Consider the following 21,648-nt stretch of genomic DNA (forward strand, 5'->3'; position numbering starts at 1 on the left):
TTAGGGTTACACACCGTCACAACCTGGCTAAAGCTTCTATAGCTGTTAATAAAGTCAACATAACTTTACGGTATCCAAAAAGACAGCTGGTACCGACAGAGAGCAAGACAAATGTCAACCAAAGCTGTGAGCTCTGAACACCCACAGTGACTTTAGCGTCATCATCATTATAAGGGAGCGGGTGGTAATAAATAACTTGGCAGTGCCTAAAACCCAAAAAGCTTATACAACTATATTTACATTAAGATACACAAATGACACTTTTCAGTAGCATGTCATGAGACAAGCTGATAAGCTCTTCCTTTGTGCAGTGCTATTTGAAAGTTAAACGCTGCCTTTATTTTAATTCTGGAGAAGGTGCAGACATTAGATTTAGAACATGTTGTCTTCATTGTCCAAATCCTCTATATAGGTAATGTGTTTTTCGGGCCGAGCTGTCTGGGAACGAGCTGGTGCAGCACTGACAACCTGGGTGAATATGGCAAGAGCCTGAGATGTAGGGTGAATGAATCCCCAAATTATTTGTGGAATTCCCAGTGAGACAATGGCACTATCTACCAGTAGCAAAAATTGTGGGTGCACGTAACCCCAATATATTCTTTGAATTCCCAGTGAGACAATGGCACTGTATAGCAGTAGCAAAAATTGTGGGTGCACGTAACCCCCATATATTCTTTGAATTCCCAGTCAGACAATGGCACTATATACCAGTAGCAAAAATTGTGGGTGCACGTAACCCCAATATATTCTTTGAATTCCCAGTGAGACAATGGCACTGTATAGCAGTAGCAAAAATTGTGGGTGCACGTAACCCCCATATATTCTTTGAATTCCCAGTGAGACAATGGCACTGTATAGCAGTAGCAAAAATTGTGGGTGCACGTAACCCCCATATATTCTTTGAATTCCCAGTCAGACAATGGCACTATATACCAGTAGCAAAAATTGTGGGTGCACATAACCCCCATATATTCTTTGAATTACCAGTCAGAAACTGGCACTATATACCAGTAGCAAAAATTGTGGGTGCACGTAACCCCAATATATTCTTTGAATTACCAGTCAGAAACTGGCACTATATAGCAGTAGCAAAAATTGTGGGTGCACGTAACCCCCATATATTCTTTGAATTCCCAGTCAGACAATGGCACTATATACCAGTAGCAAAAATTGTGGGTGCACTTAACCCCAATATATTCTTTGAATTACCAGTCAGAAACTGGCACTATATAGCAGTAGCAAAAATTGTGGGTGCACATAACCCCAATATATTCTTTGAATTCCCAGTGAGACAATGGCACTATATACCAGTAGCAAGAAATGAGGGTATTTGTAACCCCAATATATTCTTTGAATTCCCAGTCAGACAATGGCACTATATACCAGTAGCAAAAATTGTGGGTGCACATAACCCCAATATATTCTTTGAATTCCCAGTCAGACAATGGCACTATATGGCAGTAGCAAAAATAGTGGGTGTATATAGCCCCAATTCTATTGCTAGGGGACTTGCAGGGTATTTCTGAGGTGAAGGTGGGGGGGCACACCGTTGGAACGGGGATTTGGGGTGTATATATGGGGTATACGGGAATACACTGTCAGTGTGTTCCATTCAGGATCCTGGGAAAGCTGGGTTGCGGCGATTGAGCCCGTCAGTGCCACGTTACACTGACAAGCTTCTCCCTGGAATTGAAGTTATATGTAAGCCCAATATATTCTTTGAATTCCCAGTGAGACAATGGCACTATATGGCAGTAGCAAAAATAGTGGGTGTATATAGCCCCAATTCTATTGCTAGGGGACTTGCAGGGTATTTCTGGGGTGAAGGTGGGGGGGGGCACACCGTTGGAACGGGTATCGGGGGTATATATCGGGTATACGGGAATATACTGTCAGTGTATTCCGTTCAGGATCCGTGGAAAGCTGGGTTGCGGCGATTGAGCCCGTCAGTGCCACGTTACACTGACAAGCTTCTCCCTGGAATTTAGCTCTTATAAGAGCTGTTGGTTGTCTTCTCCTTCCTATCCTAGCCTGTCCCTGCCTACCCAGAATCTAAGCCCTAGCTAACTGGACGGAAACCTCCGTCCCCGGTGAATTGCAAGCTCAGAATGACGCGAACCTGGGCGTCGCTGTTCTTTTAAATTAGAGGTCACATGTTTTCGGCAGCCAATGGGTTTTGCCTACTTTTTTCAACGTCACCGGTGTCGTAGTTCCTGTCCCACCTACCCTGCGCTGTTATTGGAGCAAAAAAGGCGCCAGGGAAGGTGGGAGGGGAATCGAGTAATGGCGCACTTTTCCACGCGGTGTTCGATTCGATTCGAACATGCCGAACAGCCTAATATCCGATCGAACATGAGTTCGATAGAACACTGTTCGCTCATCTCTACCTGTTAGCTGTTCAGTGCTGCCACCTTGAGGTAGTACTATAAAAGTAGGGGAAAGCTACGTTCTCATAAAGGCGTTGTACCACAGGACAAGGGATAAATGTCCGATCACTGGGGGCACAACTGCTGGGTCCCCCAGTGATTAGGAGAACAGGACTGAAAGTCGCCCTTGTGAACGGAGCACCAATGCACATGACCAGCGCTCCATTGCTGGGACTGTAATCTTTACACAAGCATAATGGTCGTCCATTCACGTGGAATCTTTAGAGACTTTTGGTCCCCTGTTCCCCTGATAACTGGGGGACCCAGGTGATTAGCCCTCTAGCGATTTGAACACTTAGGGAAAGTTCACACTGAGTTTTTTGGTCAGGATTTTGAGGCTGTATCCGCCTCAAAATCCTGACTAAAAAGACGACTCCCATTGAAATCAATGAGAGCCGGTCAGTTCTTTTTTCTGGGAGTCATTTGTTCCGGCTCCCAGAAAAAAGAAGCAACATCCTCATTCTTACAGGCGGATTCGCCTCGCGATTCGGCCTGAAGACATTCCCTCCCGATTAAGCCCATTCATTTGGACCTAATCCGGAGCGGAGTGCGTGACTGGATGCTGGTGCACTGCAGCGTCGCAGCTACCCATATTTTGGACCTGGCCTTTGCCTCAGGTCCAGGTCCAAAAAGCCCCATGTGAACTTACCCTCATCCTCTGACCTGTGGATAGGGAATAAGTGTCTTTAACTGCACATCCCTTTAAATAAGCTGCCTAGACTTATAATCATCTGTTATCCTTAGATATTGGTGAGCGGTTTAATCTTTATTTTTCCTTGTGGTTATGATGATCTTTATAGCATGTAAGTAAAAATGTCCAAATTTAATATTGAACTTGTAATTGGATCTTTCCTTCTGTGTTGCAGCCATTTTTGGACATCGTCTTGTACATCTTCAAGCTGACAAGTGCCATTGGAGCTCAGGTATGAGAATCCCCGTGTTATGTTATAAGCCTCCTCACATGTTCACTCTCCTGTATTGATCCTACTGGTGCTTTGTTTTCCCAGGGGCCAGCAAGCATGATGGCTTATTTGCTTGTCTCAGGACTTTTCCTTACACGCCTCAGGAGACCTATTGGTAAAATGACTGTTACCGAACAGAGATATGAAGGCGAATACAGATATGTCAACTCACGGCTCATTACCAATAGGTAATCAAGATCTTTGTTGCCAAGAAACCCTATTCTTATAGATAAGCATGTAAAGGCTTCTTGTCTCCATATTATGAAAAATAGGGCGCTTCAATGAAAGCGGTCCGGAAAGGAATCGCTGCTTGTCAATAGTCTTTATGGAGAATGTCAATGCTTGGTGATCCTTGCTGATAAAATCACACACGGGACAAATAAATAACATTAACTATCTCGTGACCATTACACCTGTCGATAGAAACAGCAAGTGAATTGCCGCTTTCTAAAGTTGTATTGAAAGCAGGAAAAATGGGCAAGAGTTAAGATCTTGTCAGCATTTCGGAAACATCAGATTGTGGTTTCTTCCCAAATATGTGGGTTCAACATTTCGGTAATATAGCAGAGTATTGGACACAGAAGAAGGCCCCTCTGTGTCTGTCTCTCATTGCTCCAATGTCAACAACATGGCGGACACCTTTTTATGTCATGTTTGTGTACTTTTGTATGCACGTTTTTAATATAGTGGGTGAATCTCTCCTTTAAATGTCCGTTGCTTTCAACCTGTGACGGATGAGAGCAACGAACCTCAAATAACGGTAGGGTGAACATAGCCTTATAGGACTTAGAACGTCTATTGACAACTCCTTTGTGGAAGATGCCATAGGTTACCTTCAGAGGTCTTATCCATTTATTTCTATTTTTTTTTCCCTTTTATAGTGAAGAAATTGCCTTCTATAATGGAAACAAAAGGGAAAAGCTGACTATTCACTCTGCATTTAACAAATTGGTAAGAGACTCGCTAAATGTATTACATGTGACTGATCGGTTCTAGATTCACTTTCATTGTGTTTGCATTTCCATTTTCTACAAGATCTTGTTACTTTTTATTGTTGACCACAAGAGCCCCTTTATTAAGTTATGGGTATGTTCACACAGAAGAATTTGGAGCCGATAACGTTGTTGAAAGTGTGTTGGGCAATTAGCACTGTGATTAGTATGACAATCCACGGCAGAAACCTGAGGTTTAGGCTACATGGACGTGACTGTGTGCATGTGCCAGGTCCATGGTTGAACATGTATAATATCCATGTGCTGCCCATACCTCTACTGACCCATTCGCTTTCTTAGGGGAGTCCACGCCGCAAAACTGAGGGTAGGTATAGGACCTGTCCTCATTATTGCCCCATACATAGACGTGTGTATATAGAGCGATTGCAATATCATCGGTCAGTGGTAGTGTGTAAAACATGGCTTACTGACAATGCACTTGGAGTCTTGGCTATAGATTTTATACTGTGGACTCGACGCCAAGAATACAGGCGTTTCCCTAATGTTTGCTTTGTGTACACTTGTGTGTGCTCAGCTCAGCGGCTTAAGATTGTAAATTGCTTTATAAACGGATTACTTTTACTTTGTTTTCTACAGGTGGATCACTTGCATAAATTTATCTTATTCCGGTTTTCCATGGGCTTTGTAGACAACATTATTGCCAAATGTAAGTCCTAATTTGTACGAAGTCATATAATATACCACAATGCTGAATGGATAGACATCTGCAATGTTAGTTTCACTGCAAAGGCAAATTTATTTCTAGATTTTTCTTCATTTGCTTAGCTGCATGAATATTGACCTGTCCCAGGCGTGTCCAGTTTAATAAATACTTGTATATACTTCATAAAAATTTTGCAGATCTTGCAACAGTCGTTGGTTATCTGGTTGTCAGCCGTCCATTCCTTACACTGAATCACCCGCGACATCTTAACAGCAGCCATGCCGAGCTCCTGGAGGTGAGAGGAAGATCGTCATTATAGAGACTTCTCCATCATTGTGATTTTCTATGTCTGATGATTTACTTGTATCTTTCTGAAAGGATTACTACCAGAGCGGAAGGATGTTACTAAGGATGTCTCAAGCACTTGGAAGGATTGTATTAGCAGGACGTGAAATGACAAGGCTATCGGGGTAAGGTCTTATGGGGAGACATTTTGGATACCCAGTACTACAAAAAAAAAAAAAAATTCTCTTAATAGGTTCAAGGGGATGCCTAGGTATAGTCTTCTGCCCAATCCGACCTCATGCCTATAGAGATGTACATTGGGCTGTCTGATGTCTCGCGATTACAGTTGCCTTGGCAATTTGGCTGTCCAGTGTTCAGTTCTGTTTCTCCATGCCTTTTTAGTGGTTATTAGGGATGCGCGAACAGTGAAATATTTGAGATTCGATATTCGTTTCGAGTAGAGCCTCAATAGTCGACTACTTGATCGAATATCGAATCCCATTATAGTCTATGGGAAAAAATGCTCGTTTCAGGGGAAACCACTATACGACTAAAGCAGAGTCACCAAGTCCACGAATAGCAGGAGGAGAGTGTTTAGGAGGAGCGCTGTGCAGTTAAAGCGTATGGACCCCATTATAATCTATGGGGTCCGTGTGCTTTAACTGCACAGCGCTTGCAGTTGCGCTGATAAAAAGTAATCTCCCTCGTAACAGCAAGCTGCCAGCTCTCCCAACTAGCAAGGACGAGCCTGCGGCAGAACCAGTGTTGATTTGCCAAATGCTATACACTGTATAGCATTTGGCCAATCAACGCCGCCTCTGAATCGAATATTTAATGTCAATAGCTAGTAGTATTTGATCGAGTACGAATATTTTGAATACTGTAGTATTTGATTTGAATACTATTCGCTCATCTCTAGTGTTTATATCTGTTCGGCTGGAGAGTTTCTGTTTAGGTCTGCGGTTTCCTTACCTTTGGCTCAAGCAAAGAAGTTTTCCACGGTCAGCCCATTGATGTCCTATGCTTAGGATGGGCCATCAATATTGGATCATTGGGGGGTCCGTCTCTAGGCAGATCATCTGTTTGTAGTAGTCGTGGTCTTGTCATTGTCACGTGGCCCCTATGCCTGGCATGTGGATAGACATAATGAGGTAGACATGCGTTGCCTGGTCTTTGTACTTATTCATTCTCAGTAGAAATTCTGAAGTTGCTGTGGATCAGATATGGGAACGCACCACTGACACTGTTTTGTTGCGTTTTCTTTGCCTCTTGTACAATTTAGTACTAACTCAGGTTTTATAATGTAGGACAGTGTAGATGCTACTTGTAATGATGTGTGAATGAGAAGTAATCCTAATATGTCTCTTTTATAGATTCACAGCCAGGATCACAGAACTTATGCAAGTGCTGAAAGATCTAAATCAGGGGAAATATGAGCGGACAATGGTTTCTCAACAGGAAAAAGGTAGAGATGTGCCCATTACACTACTGATACATGACGTCATCTGTATAGACACAATGCATTGATGGTAAACTTCCTTTGAAATTACAGAGACAGAAAATCATCCCAGTATTCCCTTAATACCCGGAAGTGGGAAAATTATCAACGTTGACAACATGATCAAGTACGTCTTGGAGGTTCTTTTTTTGTTTTTCTTGAATACGGTTACATGGCTGCAATTCTATGAGTAAAGCAGTGTGACCACATAGTCATTTTATGGCAGGAAAAGCCAATATTTCATAATCAGCACATGCAATATCGAATCTTACATGGTGGTTTTAATGGTCACGTAAAACTGAGCTGTAACCTGGATTGCAGTATTGGTCTTGCTCACTTGGCTACTCTTCTTTATATAGTATACAGGCATAAGATCACCCTTTCTTGGTACAGATGACTATATTTGGGAATTGCTGTCTGCAGAACTGCCTATTCCTATTATTAGCATAATATAGGATAAAGGGTTTGTGTCTGGTCTCTGATTCCGCCCCCCAGTAGTTACCAGATCTGGGGTCCACAAGTGTCTCAGAGCACCCCGTATAAATGGAGTTTAAGGCCCTCACACTTCAGTGCCCCACATGTAATATAATGACCCCTATGTAAAATAACAATTCCTTCAGTGCCATAGCAGCCCCCATTAGTATAATGTCCCAGAGACCTATATCTATACAGTATATACACCATTTTCTTTATATTGTATACATTTTAATCATATTCTGTATTCCAAAGTATGTATTTTAACAGTGTCATGTGCTTCTTGCACTTTTAGGTTTGAGCATGTTCCTCTAGCAACACCAAATGGAGATGTTCTAATCCGAGACCTTACGTTTGAGGTGACTACTGTTGCATTTTCTTCCAAGTATTACCTGTCTATTCATCTAAAGGAAACTTTAGGCTGTGGAATTGTTGTAATGGTTTTTTTTCACTAGTTTTCGGTACGTATTGCAATTTCTGGTAATAAAGCAATGATCACTCTCGATCTGTCATGCACATGTCTGCATGGCTTCGCCGAGCCATGTTCTGAATGGGGAGAATGGAGAAAGTTGATGGCAGCTTACTGTCTCTAGGACAAAGGGGTTAGACAATGAAATCCAATATGAAAAATCTCCTTCTCTCCCATAAGTCCAGGAGTTACAAGGCCCCAATACACATTACACGTTTGACTGATCCTCTGAATTGGGCAGCTTTGGCTGATGTACATCTAATGTGTATGGCAAGCTTTAGAGTTTCCTCACACAGCCGGGGCTACACCCTGCGGCCCTCCTGATACTCCTTCATTATAGAAGTACCGTACTCCGTTATACCATCATTTACATTTTTGGGGATTTTAATATGACATAAATCCATTACAATACCTTTGTGCCCGGTTCTATGGAATTATTACATTCAAGTTCTTGTCTTGTACAGGTGAGATCTGGCACCAATGTCCTTGTCTGTGGGCCAAATGGATGTGGGAAGAGTTCGCTGTTCCGTGTATTAGGAGAGGTGAGTTTATATCCAATTGTCTTCTGGTTTCAAGCGGCTCAAAATCCTCATAAAAAAGGGTCCAAATTTGTCCCTTATTGTTTTTGAGGCTCTTATGGCCCCTGCTTTTCAGCGCACTGGGATCTTGGTGCAATTTTTGTGGCTGAATCGCTACAAAAATTTTTGAGGAGAAAGCCCCAAATTTCTCTCCAACTTGTGAACATTCCCTTATGGGGATTTAATGTACTCTGTTTTCTATGTCTTTTAATTTAAAATCAATAAAACATATTTTTGTATTTCTCACAGTTATGGCCGCTATTCGGTGGATCGCTTACAAAACCTGAACGGGGAAAACTATTTTATGTTCCTCAGGTAAAGTTTTATTCACATTTTATTATTCCATATCTACTTTAATATTGTCTGAGATGTGTAAGATGACTTCATGTCTATAATCCCTATAACACAGAGACCATATATGACTCTCGGGACGTTACGGGACCAAGTCATCTATCCAGATACACAAGAAGATCAGAAACGCAAAGGCATATCCGATAAGGTAAGAGCCTTCCACTGATGTCGCTTGGTTGAGTCTTTGAGTCCTCCTAAGACGACGGCTTTGTATGATTTCATAGCTTTGCGTGTACCTAAAATCATTTGTATTTGTTCCCACCTGAACGCAGGTACTGAAGGAATATCTTGATAATGTCCAATTGGGGCAAATTCTTGACCGTGAAGGTGGCTGGGACAGTGTCCAGGATTGGATGGATGTTCTCAGCGGAGGAGAGAAGCAACGGATGGCGGTATGTAACGCGTCATGTCCCTGTATAGCTGTCTTATGTGTACTTTTATGTGTATTTGCAGGTTGCCACAGACACTGTGGAGTTTGGTAGGTGTGCACGCCACATTTCAATACCTCCACTTACCTGGAGAAGTAACTAGACTTTTGGACAGATGGATTCAAATTCGTATATCATTTCTCTGGTGGATTGCAGGCAGGGTCATACAGCCACCGCAGATGTTAGACTGTCACTGATATTCTAAAGCCCCATGGACACAACTGTATTTTTTTTGTCATTGGACTATCTGATTTTTTTTTTTTTTTTTTGGACGCTACATGGATCCATTCATTTCTATGGTATCATGCACACGACCATTTATTTTCATGTCTGTAAGCACTTGGACTACAAAAGTCAGGACAGGTCCTGTTCCTGTCCGTTTTTGTTGTCCAGACTGATTCATTCAAGACCATGGCTGCCATCCTTATGTGGTCCGTTTCTTCTTTTCACAGCCGGTACACAACGCACAATATAGCTTATTGTGGCAGATTAATTCTGATCTTGCAGTAATATATACTGTAAATTCCCATCCGTAATAAAATCCCATTGTGCCCCTCCCATAAAGGAGACACTAAAATGCTCTATTGACGTTTCAGATGGCACGTTTATTCTACCACAAGCCTCAGTTTGCAATTTTGGATGAGTGCACGAGCGCGGTCAGTGTGGATGTGGAAGGTTACATTTACAGCCACTGCAGGAAGGTAAGTGACCATATGTACATTTAGGCAAGAAACTTTGCTAACAGGTGTTGTCTGACCAGCACAGCAAATATTATTTCAGTGCATGTTCAACATCTTCGTAGAACGGAGACCGCACATTATGGGAAAGCTACGTTTTGTTTTTTTACATTGCACATTTTGCTGCGTTGCTACTGTTATATGCACAGAATGTTCCATTGCCCGGTTTAAGCTTTTTTGACTATTCATATTAGTCAGGTTTAGTCTTGATTTCCGTGCCACTTTATTTTGTTCAGCCCCATCTTGCACCATACCTGTTGTGTAATACCAGGGGTTATGCTTTGGGTTCTGTGAGGGCTTGTTATACATTTCTAACCTTAAAGGGTTAATCTCCAGCTCTCGTAGTATCATAGCTTATACGGATGAAAAGAGATCAGTTCTGCCTATTATCCTGCAGTGTTTATCCCGAGGAAGGCAAATACTCCTTGAGGTAGAAGCCAGTTTTCTTCATTTTAGGGGACATTTTTTTCCCTGACTCTGTGACAATTAGACTAATATGTAATATTTCTATTCTCAATAAAGACTTCCAGATATATCCGTCCTGACCTTTGATACATTTTATATATATTAGATTGCTAGTTTTGATTTCTCACCAGTGCTGTAGTCCATACTCTTCATTTATTACACTGGGTCACCATCTTTGATCCCATTGAAGCTTTTTTTTGCTCAGGTGTCCAAAACTGTTCACCATATTCCACGTACAGTCTGATAAATGAGTTTTACAAAGAACTATGTCACATTATGTGCTTACAGCTGCCTTGCACTGGTTCACACACTTAAGTTTACTGTGACGTAAGGTAAAGAAAAAAAAGAGAACGGCTCACTATGGGAGGCCTAATACACAAAATGTGCTGCTCTCCTTTGCTGATCTGGTTCTGACCCTGCCTAGGTTCCTGCACGCCTTTACTTTCTGGTGTCACCTGATGCAGAAGGACATGCCTAGTCGGTCAGTGACTGAGTCAGGTCAGGGATTGGCAGAACCAACATTTCTTGTGTATTAGCAGAGACCAGCACTTCTTTGTTAGGTAACTCTTTGGGAGCATGGAGCAATTGAAATATGGTGGACATGGTGATGTAATGGTCACATCCTTCACAGTGGCCACTTTACACCCAAGTGGCATCACTTCTCATTGGCAACTTCATGCCGACTGCCACCAAATCACTATCAGCAGTGGTCTCCTCACATGGTCTGGTGACCCACTAATGGTCGCAATACTGCAAAGTGATTTCCTTATCAGTACCATTGGATAATGCTAGTGGGAGATATTTGAGACTACCGTTACCATAGGCTCACACGTGTCAGTGTTTCATTCAATCTGGTCTATCAAGGACCTGACTAAAGCTGACTAAATGGAGCCCGAGGAGACCCTCATTGACTTTAATGGAGTTTGTTGGATGTTCATTCTTTACTGCGTGAAAAAAGTCAGAATAGCAGGACTTTCTGTTCTGATGGTTTCTGACAAATCTGTGTCGAAGACTGATGCAGATGTGAACATAGCCTTAGTTATTTGTTTAAGTAAAGCCTCTCTTTTTTTTTTTGGCTGGTTGTCTAATTTTTAATATGACCTATTTTTCTCTAGGTTGGAATAACCCTCTTCACTGTGTCACACAGAAAGTCCCTGTGGAAACACCATGAGGTATATACAAGTTATAGACAGTTATGTGCATTACGTGGATTATGGATTATGTGCATCAATATATATATATATATATATATATATATATATATATATATATATATATATATATATATGTGTACTAGCATCTGCCTGCAGCTTTGTCTGCGTGTTGTTGGCGATGACCTGCGTATATGTATGCAATCGCTGTTGGTGATCCGCCCGCGTCTTGGCTCTGCTACATCTCTGCATATGCGCAGTATACTGAGGTGAATTTACAGCTCTGCATATGGGGGGCATACTTTGCTGGGCTACAGCTGTGCATAAGCTCTGCTACATCTGGAAATTTGCCTTCCAGGGTTTTTGGTGTGGTAGCTTCTGTGGTGGGAGAAGCCGAACGGACGGTGCTGAAATTTGGCCACACACCCCTACGACGACACCCCCTTCCCCCGCTATGGGGATATATATATATATATATATATATATATATATATTTATTTATTTATTTATTTATTTATTTTAACGCTTTAACTGAAATATCTTATGGATACAGTTTTATGCACATTCCTCAGTCGCAGGCCCATCAAGAATTTGTCACTGAGCCACCTTGATATTTCTAGTTCATTATTAATGTTTTATTAGTATTGTCTAGTGAGGAGAGGGGATAGGACAGGCTGTATCAGATTGTGGGGTACAACTTCATGTCCACAGTTCTCTAGCAAGCGTCACATCAAATTTTATTGACTTTGCTGCTAGGGTATTTTGCTGCAGATTTCCCATCTGAATTTTTGGATGTAAAATTGGTGATAGATTGGTGTGTATGAACATATCCTTACAAGCAACAGCTCTTGCTGCCCAGAGCTGTCTGTGTACTACATAGCTGGCATGTTATACACGGTCCAGTCCCATTAATGTGACCACCTGTCACAATCCAGAACAACCACCTTTGGCAGAGCGGACCGCTGCGAGACGTGCAGGAAGAGAGGGGATGTTGTGATGATGTCACTAAGATATTGAGCCATGCCGACTCCAGAGCTGTGGCCAGCTGCGCTAGGTTACGCAGTTGAGCATCCATGGCGGGAACAACCCGATCGAGGTGGTCCCACAGATTCTCGATTGGGTTCAAGTCTGGGGAATTTGCTGGCCACGGGAGTAAGGTAAACTCATCCTGGTGCTCCTCCAACCACGCACGTACACAGCGAGCTTCATTGTCCTGCTGGTAGATGCCATCATCCTGAGGAAAAACTATTCGCATGTAGGGGTGAACACGGTCCGCAAGGATAGATGCATACTTGTGTTGATCCATCGTGCCTTCCACAATGATGAGTGCACCCAGATGGCTGATGACACGTGCCTTCTGCGATTGGTTATTTAACGTTGGCGGTGGTCACATTAATAGGCCTGGACTGTGTACTATATAACCTTCTAGGAGCTGCTGAATGGGAAATGTACAGCTGTCAGTTTTTACTAGTATTACCGCAGACCTCTGTGCTAGAGTTCATTTTAGATGCCTCCTATGATAAATGAGATGTTTGGCTATGTGTTTGCTCACGGACCTCCCCTCTTTTTTTGCAGTACTACCTCCACATGGATGGACGGGGCAACTATGAGTTCAAGGCAATAACAGATGAAACCATTGAGTTTGGATCTTAAAGCCTTTAATGTGGAGCCAACTCATGGAATAAAAACAAAACTACGACTTAGTTTTCTTAGCAGATTTTGCCTAATTTTAAATAATTGGAGTCTAATATGTTAATGTAAATATTAACACTACTGTACTAAAGTGCAATGAAGTCCTCCATGAGGTGCGAATCAGCAGATCTGATTAACTCTGCAAAAATCAATTACTCAGACTTTCTTGGCTAGTGACACACGTGTCCGGTATCCAAGAAGGAGTGAAAGATCTATCCCATAGTCGTTTTTTTTTTTTTTTGCTTAAGGACTAAGGGAAGGTCCCGCCGGCCTGTTCCTTGTGCTTCCTCTCTAAGCATTGACTGCACTGTAGCCGGGGACTAGAGGTTGTTTCTTGTGACTGCAGTAAAACACGTCCTTTATTTTTTATCATTTTAAATTAATCTCAGGTTCTATTTTGAGATAACGCAGAAGAAAATGGACGAGATGCACTTAATTCTAGGATTTATTATGTTTCTTGATGCCAAAAGCACGACAGGGATTCCACCGTGGAAATATCACCGAATGGCTATGGCCAGGTTGTAATGTCTGCTAAGCAGGCTACGCAAATCTCCGAGATCTCGGGCGGTATCCCTGAAAGGCAGGCAGGCGTAGGATCCTGGTATTCCACTGACTATGTCTAGACTGATGCTTTCTGTCTCTAATTTTTTATGTAACAGATTTACACGTCCCATGTGCAGATGTCGGTGTCTTTTTCAGATACTTTCCATGTGATTTATTATAACCTATTAACTTAAAATTAATAGTTAAAATTAATGACTTTTATGCTGTTAAGCAGAAGATCATGGAGCAGGGTCATAGGCCATTTATTGTAAACCTGAGGGCATTAACTGGATACTGTATGTTTTAACATTGGACTAGGAAACACAAAGGCATGCACTGAGTAATGCAATAAATGGGATCTGTGTAAATCCTCTCTGTTGTGTCTTCTGGAGCCTTTCTTTCATGTCCATGCAGAATTTTTTATTTTTTTTATAATAATTTTATAAAGTGTTCAAGGAGTTGTCCGAGCAAAAATTTTATATTTTAAATAGGCCAGGGGAGGAGAAAAAAAAAAAAAATCATACTGTCCTTGCTCTGGTGTCTCCCAGCCTGGTTCTTCCCACACTTGACCACCGAAGCCATTCATTGATAGAAATCTGGGATGTTACAATCAGCAGTGATGTGCTGGAAGGACACTGGGGACAGGCAAATTAAGATATATTTTTTATTTTTCACCTCTCTCGGACTATTTTAAAAATAATTTTTTGGCCTGGATAATTTCTTTAAAGGGATTCTACCATTAAAAGCTTTTTTTTTCTCATTGCCACGTCGGAATAGCCTTAAGAAAGGCTATTCTTCTCCTACCTTTAGATGTTGTCTTCGCCCCGCTGTTCGGTTAAAATTCCGTTTTTGTCGTTATGCAAATGAGTTAACTTGCAGCACTGGGGGCGGGCCACGGCACTCAAACAGCACTGGGGGTGTCCCCAGTGCTGCAAGAGAACTCTCCAGCGCCTCCTCCATCTTCTTCTGGAACGTCGTCTTCATGCGTCTTCTTCCGGCGCTGGGGGTCACACTTGTACACTTGCACAGGCGACTCTGCCATCGGGCCACAGGCAGAGCCGAATGCACACGCCGGCGGTCATGTTTTTGTGGCCGCTTGCGTGAGCATGCGCAGTACGCTCTGTACTCTGTACCCCCAGTGCTGTGAGAGAACTCATTTGCATACCAACGGAAAATGGAATTTTAACCAAACGGCGGTGCGAAGAAGACATCTAAAGGTAGGAGAAGAATAGCAACGAGAAAAAAAAGTTTTTAATGGTAGAATCCCTTTAAACTGACTTTAGACACTAGGTTAATGTTGACTGAACCCTCTCTCTGTCTAATTGTGGGGGTCATGTCCTGCTATTCCCCGGACGTAGTGAGAAGGGTCAGCCAGTTAGTTGTATATGCTCTGATCCTTTTGTTCTCAGGGGTAATAAGCCACCACTGGAGGAATCTAACAGCTGCTTTCTTTCCCTTATTTATTTTGCCGATATAACACCATCATATTCTGTAGTAATTTACAGGTATAAACACTGTCCTATATAGGGCTCACAATCTAAATTCCCTATCAATATGTCTTTGGAGTGTGGGAGGAAACCAGAGTACCCAGAGAAAACCCATTAAAAATCCTTGTAGATGTTTTCCTTGGTTGGATTCGAACCCAGGGCTCCAGCACTGCAAGGCAACACTGCTAACCACTGAACCATCATTCAGCACCAAAGTTGTGGAGTTGATAGGTCAAGCCTGCAACTCTGACAACTCTGTTTTTCCACAACCTGACTTTGATTCCTCTGTTTTTCTACATCTCTACTCTGACTCCTTCATAAAGGGTTGACCTGGTCAGTCAAAACTATGAAGCTCCTCCAATTCATCAAAACGTCAGTGACTGTATTAGTATGGCAGTAACTATGTATCTAATTATTCATTCACTACTAATAATTGTACCATAGAATTAAAAGTAATTAATCATTGTATTTTGAAGCCGGAGTAATAATTTTTTCCAAATCCACCCCAAATTGGCGCCAACTCCACATCTCTGGTCAGAAGCTATGCATATTTGGTGGAGTGAAGTGTAAAGCCTGTGTATGGGTGGATTGACTGATAGATGATTCGTGTGGCCATCTTGAAATATACAGTACATTATGTGGACTTCTATTACTTAGACTTCAGTGTGTAATGGACACTACTGAGGTAGTGATTCCTGGCAATGCAAATCTTACTGAGTCAGGTAAGTTTTTATGTTGTTGGTCACATACCTGCCAGACACTTTATTCTTAAGCATACATCACCATGTGCACCAAGTTCACACTGAACAGTTTTATCTGCTGAAATATTTACTGTTCACAAGAATGAAAAAATTAGAAAGTTAAAGGGGCTCTATCATTGGAAAAAGTCACTTTTAACTAATCACATCCTTGCATAGCCTTTAGAAAAGCTATTCCATACCTACCTTTAGTATGTAAATCGCCTCAGTAGTGTTTGAATAAGTCACATGCTAATGAGCCTTCTGGTGCACAGGAAATTGTCAGCCAGCAGGGAGAAGGAGGAAGCAGCAGCTTGTGCTGTATATACAGAAGACAGTGCATGAAGAGACTTCCAGGGTGCACAGAGAACCTAATTAGTAGAGATGAGCGAGTATACTCGATCAAATACCTCTTCTCCATAGATATTGGTGTAAAAAAAAAAAAAAAAAAAAAAAAGCGCCCAGGGAAGGTTGGAGGGGAATAAAATATTTCCCACGTCTCTGCATGGTATTTGACCGAGTACACCAATAACTATGCAAATGGAGGCATTCAATCGAATACTATTCGCTCATCTCTACTAATTAGCATTTGAATAAAAACGGACTTATTCAAAATCTACTGAGGCAATTTATATACAAAAGGTAGGTGTGGAATAGACTTCTAAAGGTTTTGCAAGGATGTGCTTAACGTATATACTCAAATATAAGCCGAATTTTCCAGCACAGCTTTTGTGCTGAAAAACCCTCCCTCGGCTTATACTCAAGTCAAGCAATAGTAATATATAGAATGGTGAGAAAAAAAAAAAAAGCTTTAAAAAAATATAATACAAAAATAAAGTAAATAAAAGTTGTAAATCCCTCCTTTCCCTAGAATACATATAAAAGTAGAAAATGACTGTGAAACACAAACACATTAGGTATCCCTGTGTCTGACAGTGCCCGGTCTACTGAATATAGGGGATCTGCAGTGCTCCTGTTCCGTCAGGAAGGGGTTAATAGGAGCACTTCAGATACCCTATAGTCAGCCAGGCTGAATTCCAAGTGGGGGAAAAAAAACTCAGTCCTCAAGCTCAGGGAAGGGGCAGACAGACAACCAAAACACCCCCTCCCCTTCCCCAGCAACTACTGCACCCAAAAACTCCGACCATTTTAATTTGTGAAATTTTCCAGTAGCTGCTGCATTTCCCCCCCTCGGCTTATACTCGAGTCAATAAGTTTTCCCAGTTTTTTTGTGGTAAAATTAGAGGCCTCAGCTTATATTCGGGACGGCTTATACTCGAGTATATACGGTAGTTAAAAATGACTTTTTCCAATGATAGAGCCCCTTTAAGAACACCATTATTTTCTGTACTGACTTCTCTATCCCCCACTTGTACAATAGCTAATAAACAAAATACATCAAAATCGGTGTGTAAGATCCTGGAAGGACTCTAGAGAAGCTTCTCCTTTTAGTTTCTTCCTTGAGCAGTTTTTGCTTATCTAGATACACATACACTGTGTCACATATCCTGGGGTGGTCTTGTGTTATATTATAAAGTGGATTGATGTACTGGAATATTGGGATTGGATAAAATTATGTTTTACATAGATCTGAAAATATTTGACCCACTGCGAGAATTTTTCCAACTCTGGTCTGGTCCAGCAGTGCAGTTTTAGAAATAGTTAATGTACAAAAATAAAGTGAACGTCTGCACAAAAATGTGAGTTCTTCTACAGCATGGGAACTTGTCCTTACATTTGTCATCTGAAATTTTTTAATATGATTTATTTAATATAATGCAGCTTGTGTCTGTACATTTAGTTTTCCCTTTTAACTGTGTGTATGTAATATACACACACACACACACACACACACACACACACACACACACACACACACACACTCTCCACTTCTGTGGATAGGAAATAATTGAGGTTAGTGGAAAAACTCATCTAATTCGGTGATCGGTATCGATAAGTGTGTGTATAGAATGACAAGTCCTACTACCCAAGTCTTGGGTCAGATAAAGTGTCCCATGTGCTATAAGGAATTCTTGGTTTTGTACGGTATTATAAACCCTTGTGCAACTCTTGTACAACTAAAGTACTGTAAGATGAACAGCAAACCTCTCAGAAGAGCTTAAAGGTTTCATCAGGGACCAGGCAACAACAAAACTAAAATCTCCCATTCCATTGTGCTAAAGTGCCCAACACACAGTCAGGTTGCAGTCACGTAACCCCATTGGGCCACCTGTGGTGCTGTCATACTTGATGAAGAAGAAGAGGCTTCTTACAACTCTCCATCTCTCAGCATCCTTCTGCCTTCTCCTTTTCAGGCTGGCACCATAGCAGAAACTTGATCGTGTCTGAAGAAAGCCTCTTGCCTTCTTCTCCCCCCTTTGTCTCCACTGTTGGTGATCATGTTAATGCCAGGGCCTGTCCATCATAGTGTTATCAGCCCCTTGTAGTGACAGAACTCCTAACACCTAACAAGGGGTTAACTCAGTCCGCATTCACATAATGTGGGATCATGTCTGCATTACACCAAATGAAATAACACAACTATATCATGTGGCTTTGCGTTCTATCAGTCACGTTATACAGAACCTAGGGTCATATAAAATCAAATGTTATAAATAATGTACTGTACAAAACTATGTGATCTTATCCCAAAAACAGGGACATGGACATCTGGGATGAAATACTTAGACGCAATGCCCAAATTGCAGAGGTAGCCAAGAAGATGTCTCTCCCTGTAGACTTGTCCCATCAACTCCAGGACAAGAGAACTGATGGATTGCTTAAATAAACTGTGAAGGTAACCCATTACCGGTGCCTCATATTTCTTAAACGAGTATGGCCAGAGCCATTTACATCTGGCTCAATGAACTTGAAGGCCAGAAAAGATGGCCGCTGGTTTCCTTGCCGGTCCTTCAGATGTCTGAGTTTACATAGCAGTCCTATCTGTGGAATGACAATATATTGGATTTTAAAGAAGGGCTTTGTGGCTAAAGCATTGGCACAGAGTATCAAAGACGCGCTATTTCCTTTGATGGAAGGCTTGTGCTAAACCCAGCTGCTGATAAGATTATCAAAAAAGTGGGAGACGAGAAAAAACAAAACAAAAAACAAAACTCCAACTTCCCGGAACATAAAATTGTGAAGCCACAAAGAAATTTTCTACATCCAGTAAATAAGAACAAGGAAGTTGTCAGAGCGGTTCAATGCCTGGATGGTTTTGTGATAGCGGCCATGTTGTTAACTCCGAAGCTCCTCCATCCAATGTACAATTCTGCTTTAGAGACCAGGATGGATCCCGGATATGGATTACTCAGACTTGGTGCGGCTCACAGGAAGATAGTCTTTGATTTTTGGTACAAGTCTAAACGCTCTGAAGACAAATGTTTTTCCTTCAAGTCTGACTCTGAACTGGTATGAAATCAAGACAATCTAAACAGAGGTTTATTTGGTATTGAGGTGTCTGCAGAGTCTGTAATCCCACTATTCACTGATGCAAGTTATAGGGTTCCAGAGCCCAAGTAAAATAAAATAATCTCTAAAAACCGCAAGATATGAGGAGTCATGCAAAGATGTATTCTATTTCACCGCAGTAGCCTTCTCAACACACCGGAACAGTACAAGACACAAGTTACTTATCGATTTGTCAAGTGTGAATTGAGGGAAGGGGGTGGGAGTATGGCACTTCCTATCCCTGTTGTAAAGCATTCCCTCACAGTTTCTAAATATGCCATACTTGATTATTGATAAGGTATAAATCACCTTTTTTTAAAAAAAAAATTCTTAATTTGATATAAATGAGAATTCATACACTAAGCGTTCGTTCCCATGATGTTACGCGGTGCTCATTCTGACACGTAAACACGTATCAGAGTCAGCGCTTCAAAACAGAATCCCATTGTCTTCAATGGGTTCCGTTTAACGCGCGTAACACATTGAAATCATTGGGTTAAAAAGCCTCCCATTGATTTCAAGACGGAACCCATTGAAGTCAATGGAATTCTGTTTTGAAGCGCTGACTCTGACACATGTTTACGTGTCAGAATGAGCGCCGCGTAACATCGTGGGAACGAGCCCTAAAAACAAAGAAGCAAACATGACTAATAAGTAATCCGTCTGATTTGAATTTATATGCATAAACCCAATAACAGCCACTAGATGGAGCAATCATTCCGAGCAATCGTACATGATTTGTTTGCAGAGTGACTGTCCATAGAAAGTATATTCTAATATTTATGTCTTACAAGTTTAATAATAATGTGCTTTGCTCCTTTAAGACCAACATAATCTTATCAAGGCTACTGCCCAGTGGTTACTGGTTATATATGGTCACTGCTTCTGTACATGATCGCAACAAAAACGTCACTACTTGCTGTAGGATTTATCACATTGTACTATTTGCATTATCCTCATTGTTAATCGTTCTAGGTAAACCGTCAGGGAGCGGATGGATTTTGTGTAAATTCTTACGAATAGTTCATATCGCTTGTTTGCACTCATTTTGATTCACTGGAAGACAAAGGCAGGAGTTTGCTGCAAAGCCGCCATTTTGGATTTAACTTTACTTTTTTCGATGGGAAGGGGGTCATGTGAGAATTGCACAAAAGAAACAATGGTGTGCTCATTTTTAACGTAGCGATATTCATTTTCGAGTTCTGTAGCAATGTGAAAAACGGACATGTTTTTCTCCCCCTTTCCTTTTTAGATTTTCAGGATACTAAAAAAAATAAAAATAAAAAAATGCAAAAATAAAAATATCAAAATAAAGACACAACAATCAACCTAAAAAACCCCTGAAAATGTGTCTGGTCACTACATGGGTAATCTCGTTTATAACATGCAGTATAACGGTTTATTTATTTTTTTGGTGTTACGGTATTTTTTTTACAATTTTTACGTTTATTTACAGGTCGCTTATCGCTGATTTTTCTCTGTAATATTACGTTAAATGCAGCTTAGGAAAATCTCTTCCTAGTCCAACAAAACTGGGCAAAGCATTTGTGGATTATAAAGCGCCCGAGTCATCGGACAGCGAGTTATTGGCCGGATTCCTCCCTCCAGTAATGGATCGGCATTCTGAGCTATGTAAGACATTGCTGGGACTGGGTCAAAGGCTTCAACTTCTAAAAGAAACACAAAATTAATTAAAAATTGTATAAACTGTTGTGATCTGGTTTAGCCTTACCCCAGCAGATTGTCCAGGGCAGGAGTACACAGGCTTTATTCAGGGTTTATTTTTCGGGCCAGTATCTAGGACACGGTTATTATTGGCAGCTGCACTTTATTGCTTTTCTTGCCCTACAGAGGAGAACTTGGAGACAGAAGAAACCTGATTTCAATAAAGTTGTGCCTAAGCTATATTTACAGAGAGTTGTTGGACACAAACTATTAAATTCATAATTTATATATTATTTTTTGCATTATTATATTTATAACCTATCTGTCTAGTCAAGTCCTGCATTACATGAGGATTTCCCACGGATTCAGCAGTTTTATATATTGTATTATGTCAGGGATATTTGGACAGACACGGTAATTATACGGTAGAACCAGAAAATCCACATCAATATTATTGGCGAGAGCGTTTCCCATGCATGTCGGTATACATCAGGACATGATATCTTAAAGGCAGTGACGTAACTTGGAATGGCGGGGCTCTGTGGCGAACTTCTGGACCCCCCCGACCAATGACGAAGACCCTGACTGACCGAC

At 41.3% G+C, this 21,648-nt stretch overlaps 1 protein-coding gene across 2 annotated transcripts in view; it reads left to right on the top strand.

Annotated features, from left to right (window-relative positions):
• ABCD3 (ATP binding cassette subfamily D member 3) overlaps positions 1 to 14,088 on the top strand; it is a 38,232-nt gene extending 24,144 nt beyond the window's left edge. For both annotated transcript variants that reach the window (XM_075286562.1, XM_075286561.1), the window contains exons 8-23: positions 3,293 to 3,349; positions 3,434 to 3,576; positions 4,270 to 4,339; positions 4,978 to 5,047; positions 5,242 to 5,339; positions 5,423 to 5,514; positions 6,703 to 6,794; positions 6,882 to 6,954; positions 7,597 to 7,660; positions 8,235 to 8,312; positions 8,598 to 8,663; positions 8,758 to 8,847; positions 8,972 to 9,091; positions 9,724 to 9,828; positions 11,445 to 11,501; positions 13,056 to 14,088. In XM_075286562.1, the coding sequence (XP_075142663.1) occupies positions 3,293 to 3,349; positions 3,434 to 3,576; positions 4,270 to 4,339; positions 4,978 to 5,047; positions 5,242 to 5,339; positions 5,423 to 5,514; positions 6,703 to 6,794; positions 6,882 to 6,954; positions 7,597 to 7,660; positions 8,235 to 8,312; positions 8,598 to 8,663; positions 8,758 to 8,847; positions 8,972 to 9,091; positions 9,724 to 9,828; positions 11,445 to 11,501; positions 13,056 to 13,133 (1,353 nt within the window). In that variant the 3' untranslated portion in view covers positions 13,134 to 14,088. The remainder of the gene's footprint in view (positions 1 to 3,292; positions 3,350 to 3,433; positions 3,577 to 4,269; positions 4,340 to 4,977; positions 5,048 to 5,241; positions 5,340 to 5,422; positions 5,515 to 6,702; positions 6,795 to 6,881; positions 6,955 to 7,596; positions 7,661 to 8,234; positions 8,313 to 8,597; positions 8,664 to 8,757; positions 8,848 to 8,971; positions 9,092 to 9,723; positions 9,829 to 11,444; positions 11,502 to 13,055) is intronic.
• The last annotated feature ends 7,560 nt before the right edge of the window (positions 14,089 to 21,648 follow it).

The sequence above is a fragment of the Leptodactylus fuscus genome, chromosome 9 (assembly GCF_031893055.1).
Source record: "Leptodactylus fuscus isolate aLepFus1 chromosome 9, aLepFus1.hap2, whole genome shotgun sequence".
NCBI classification, from domain to species: Eukaryota; Metazoa; Chordata; class Amphibia; order Anura; family Leptodactylidae; genus Leptodactylus; species Leptodactylus fuscus.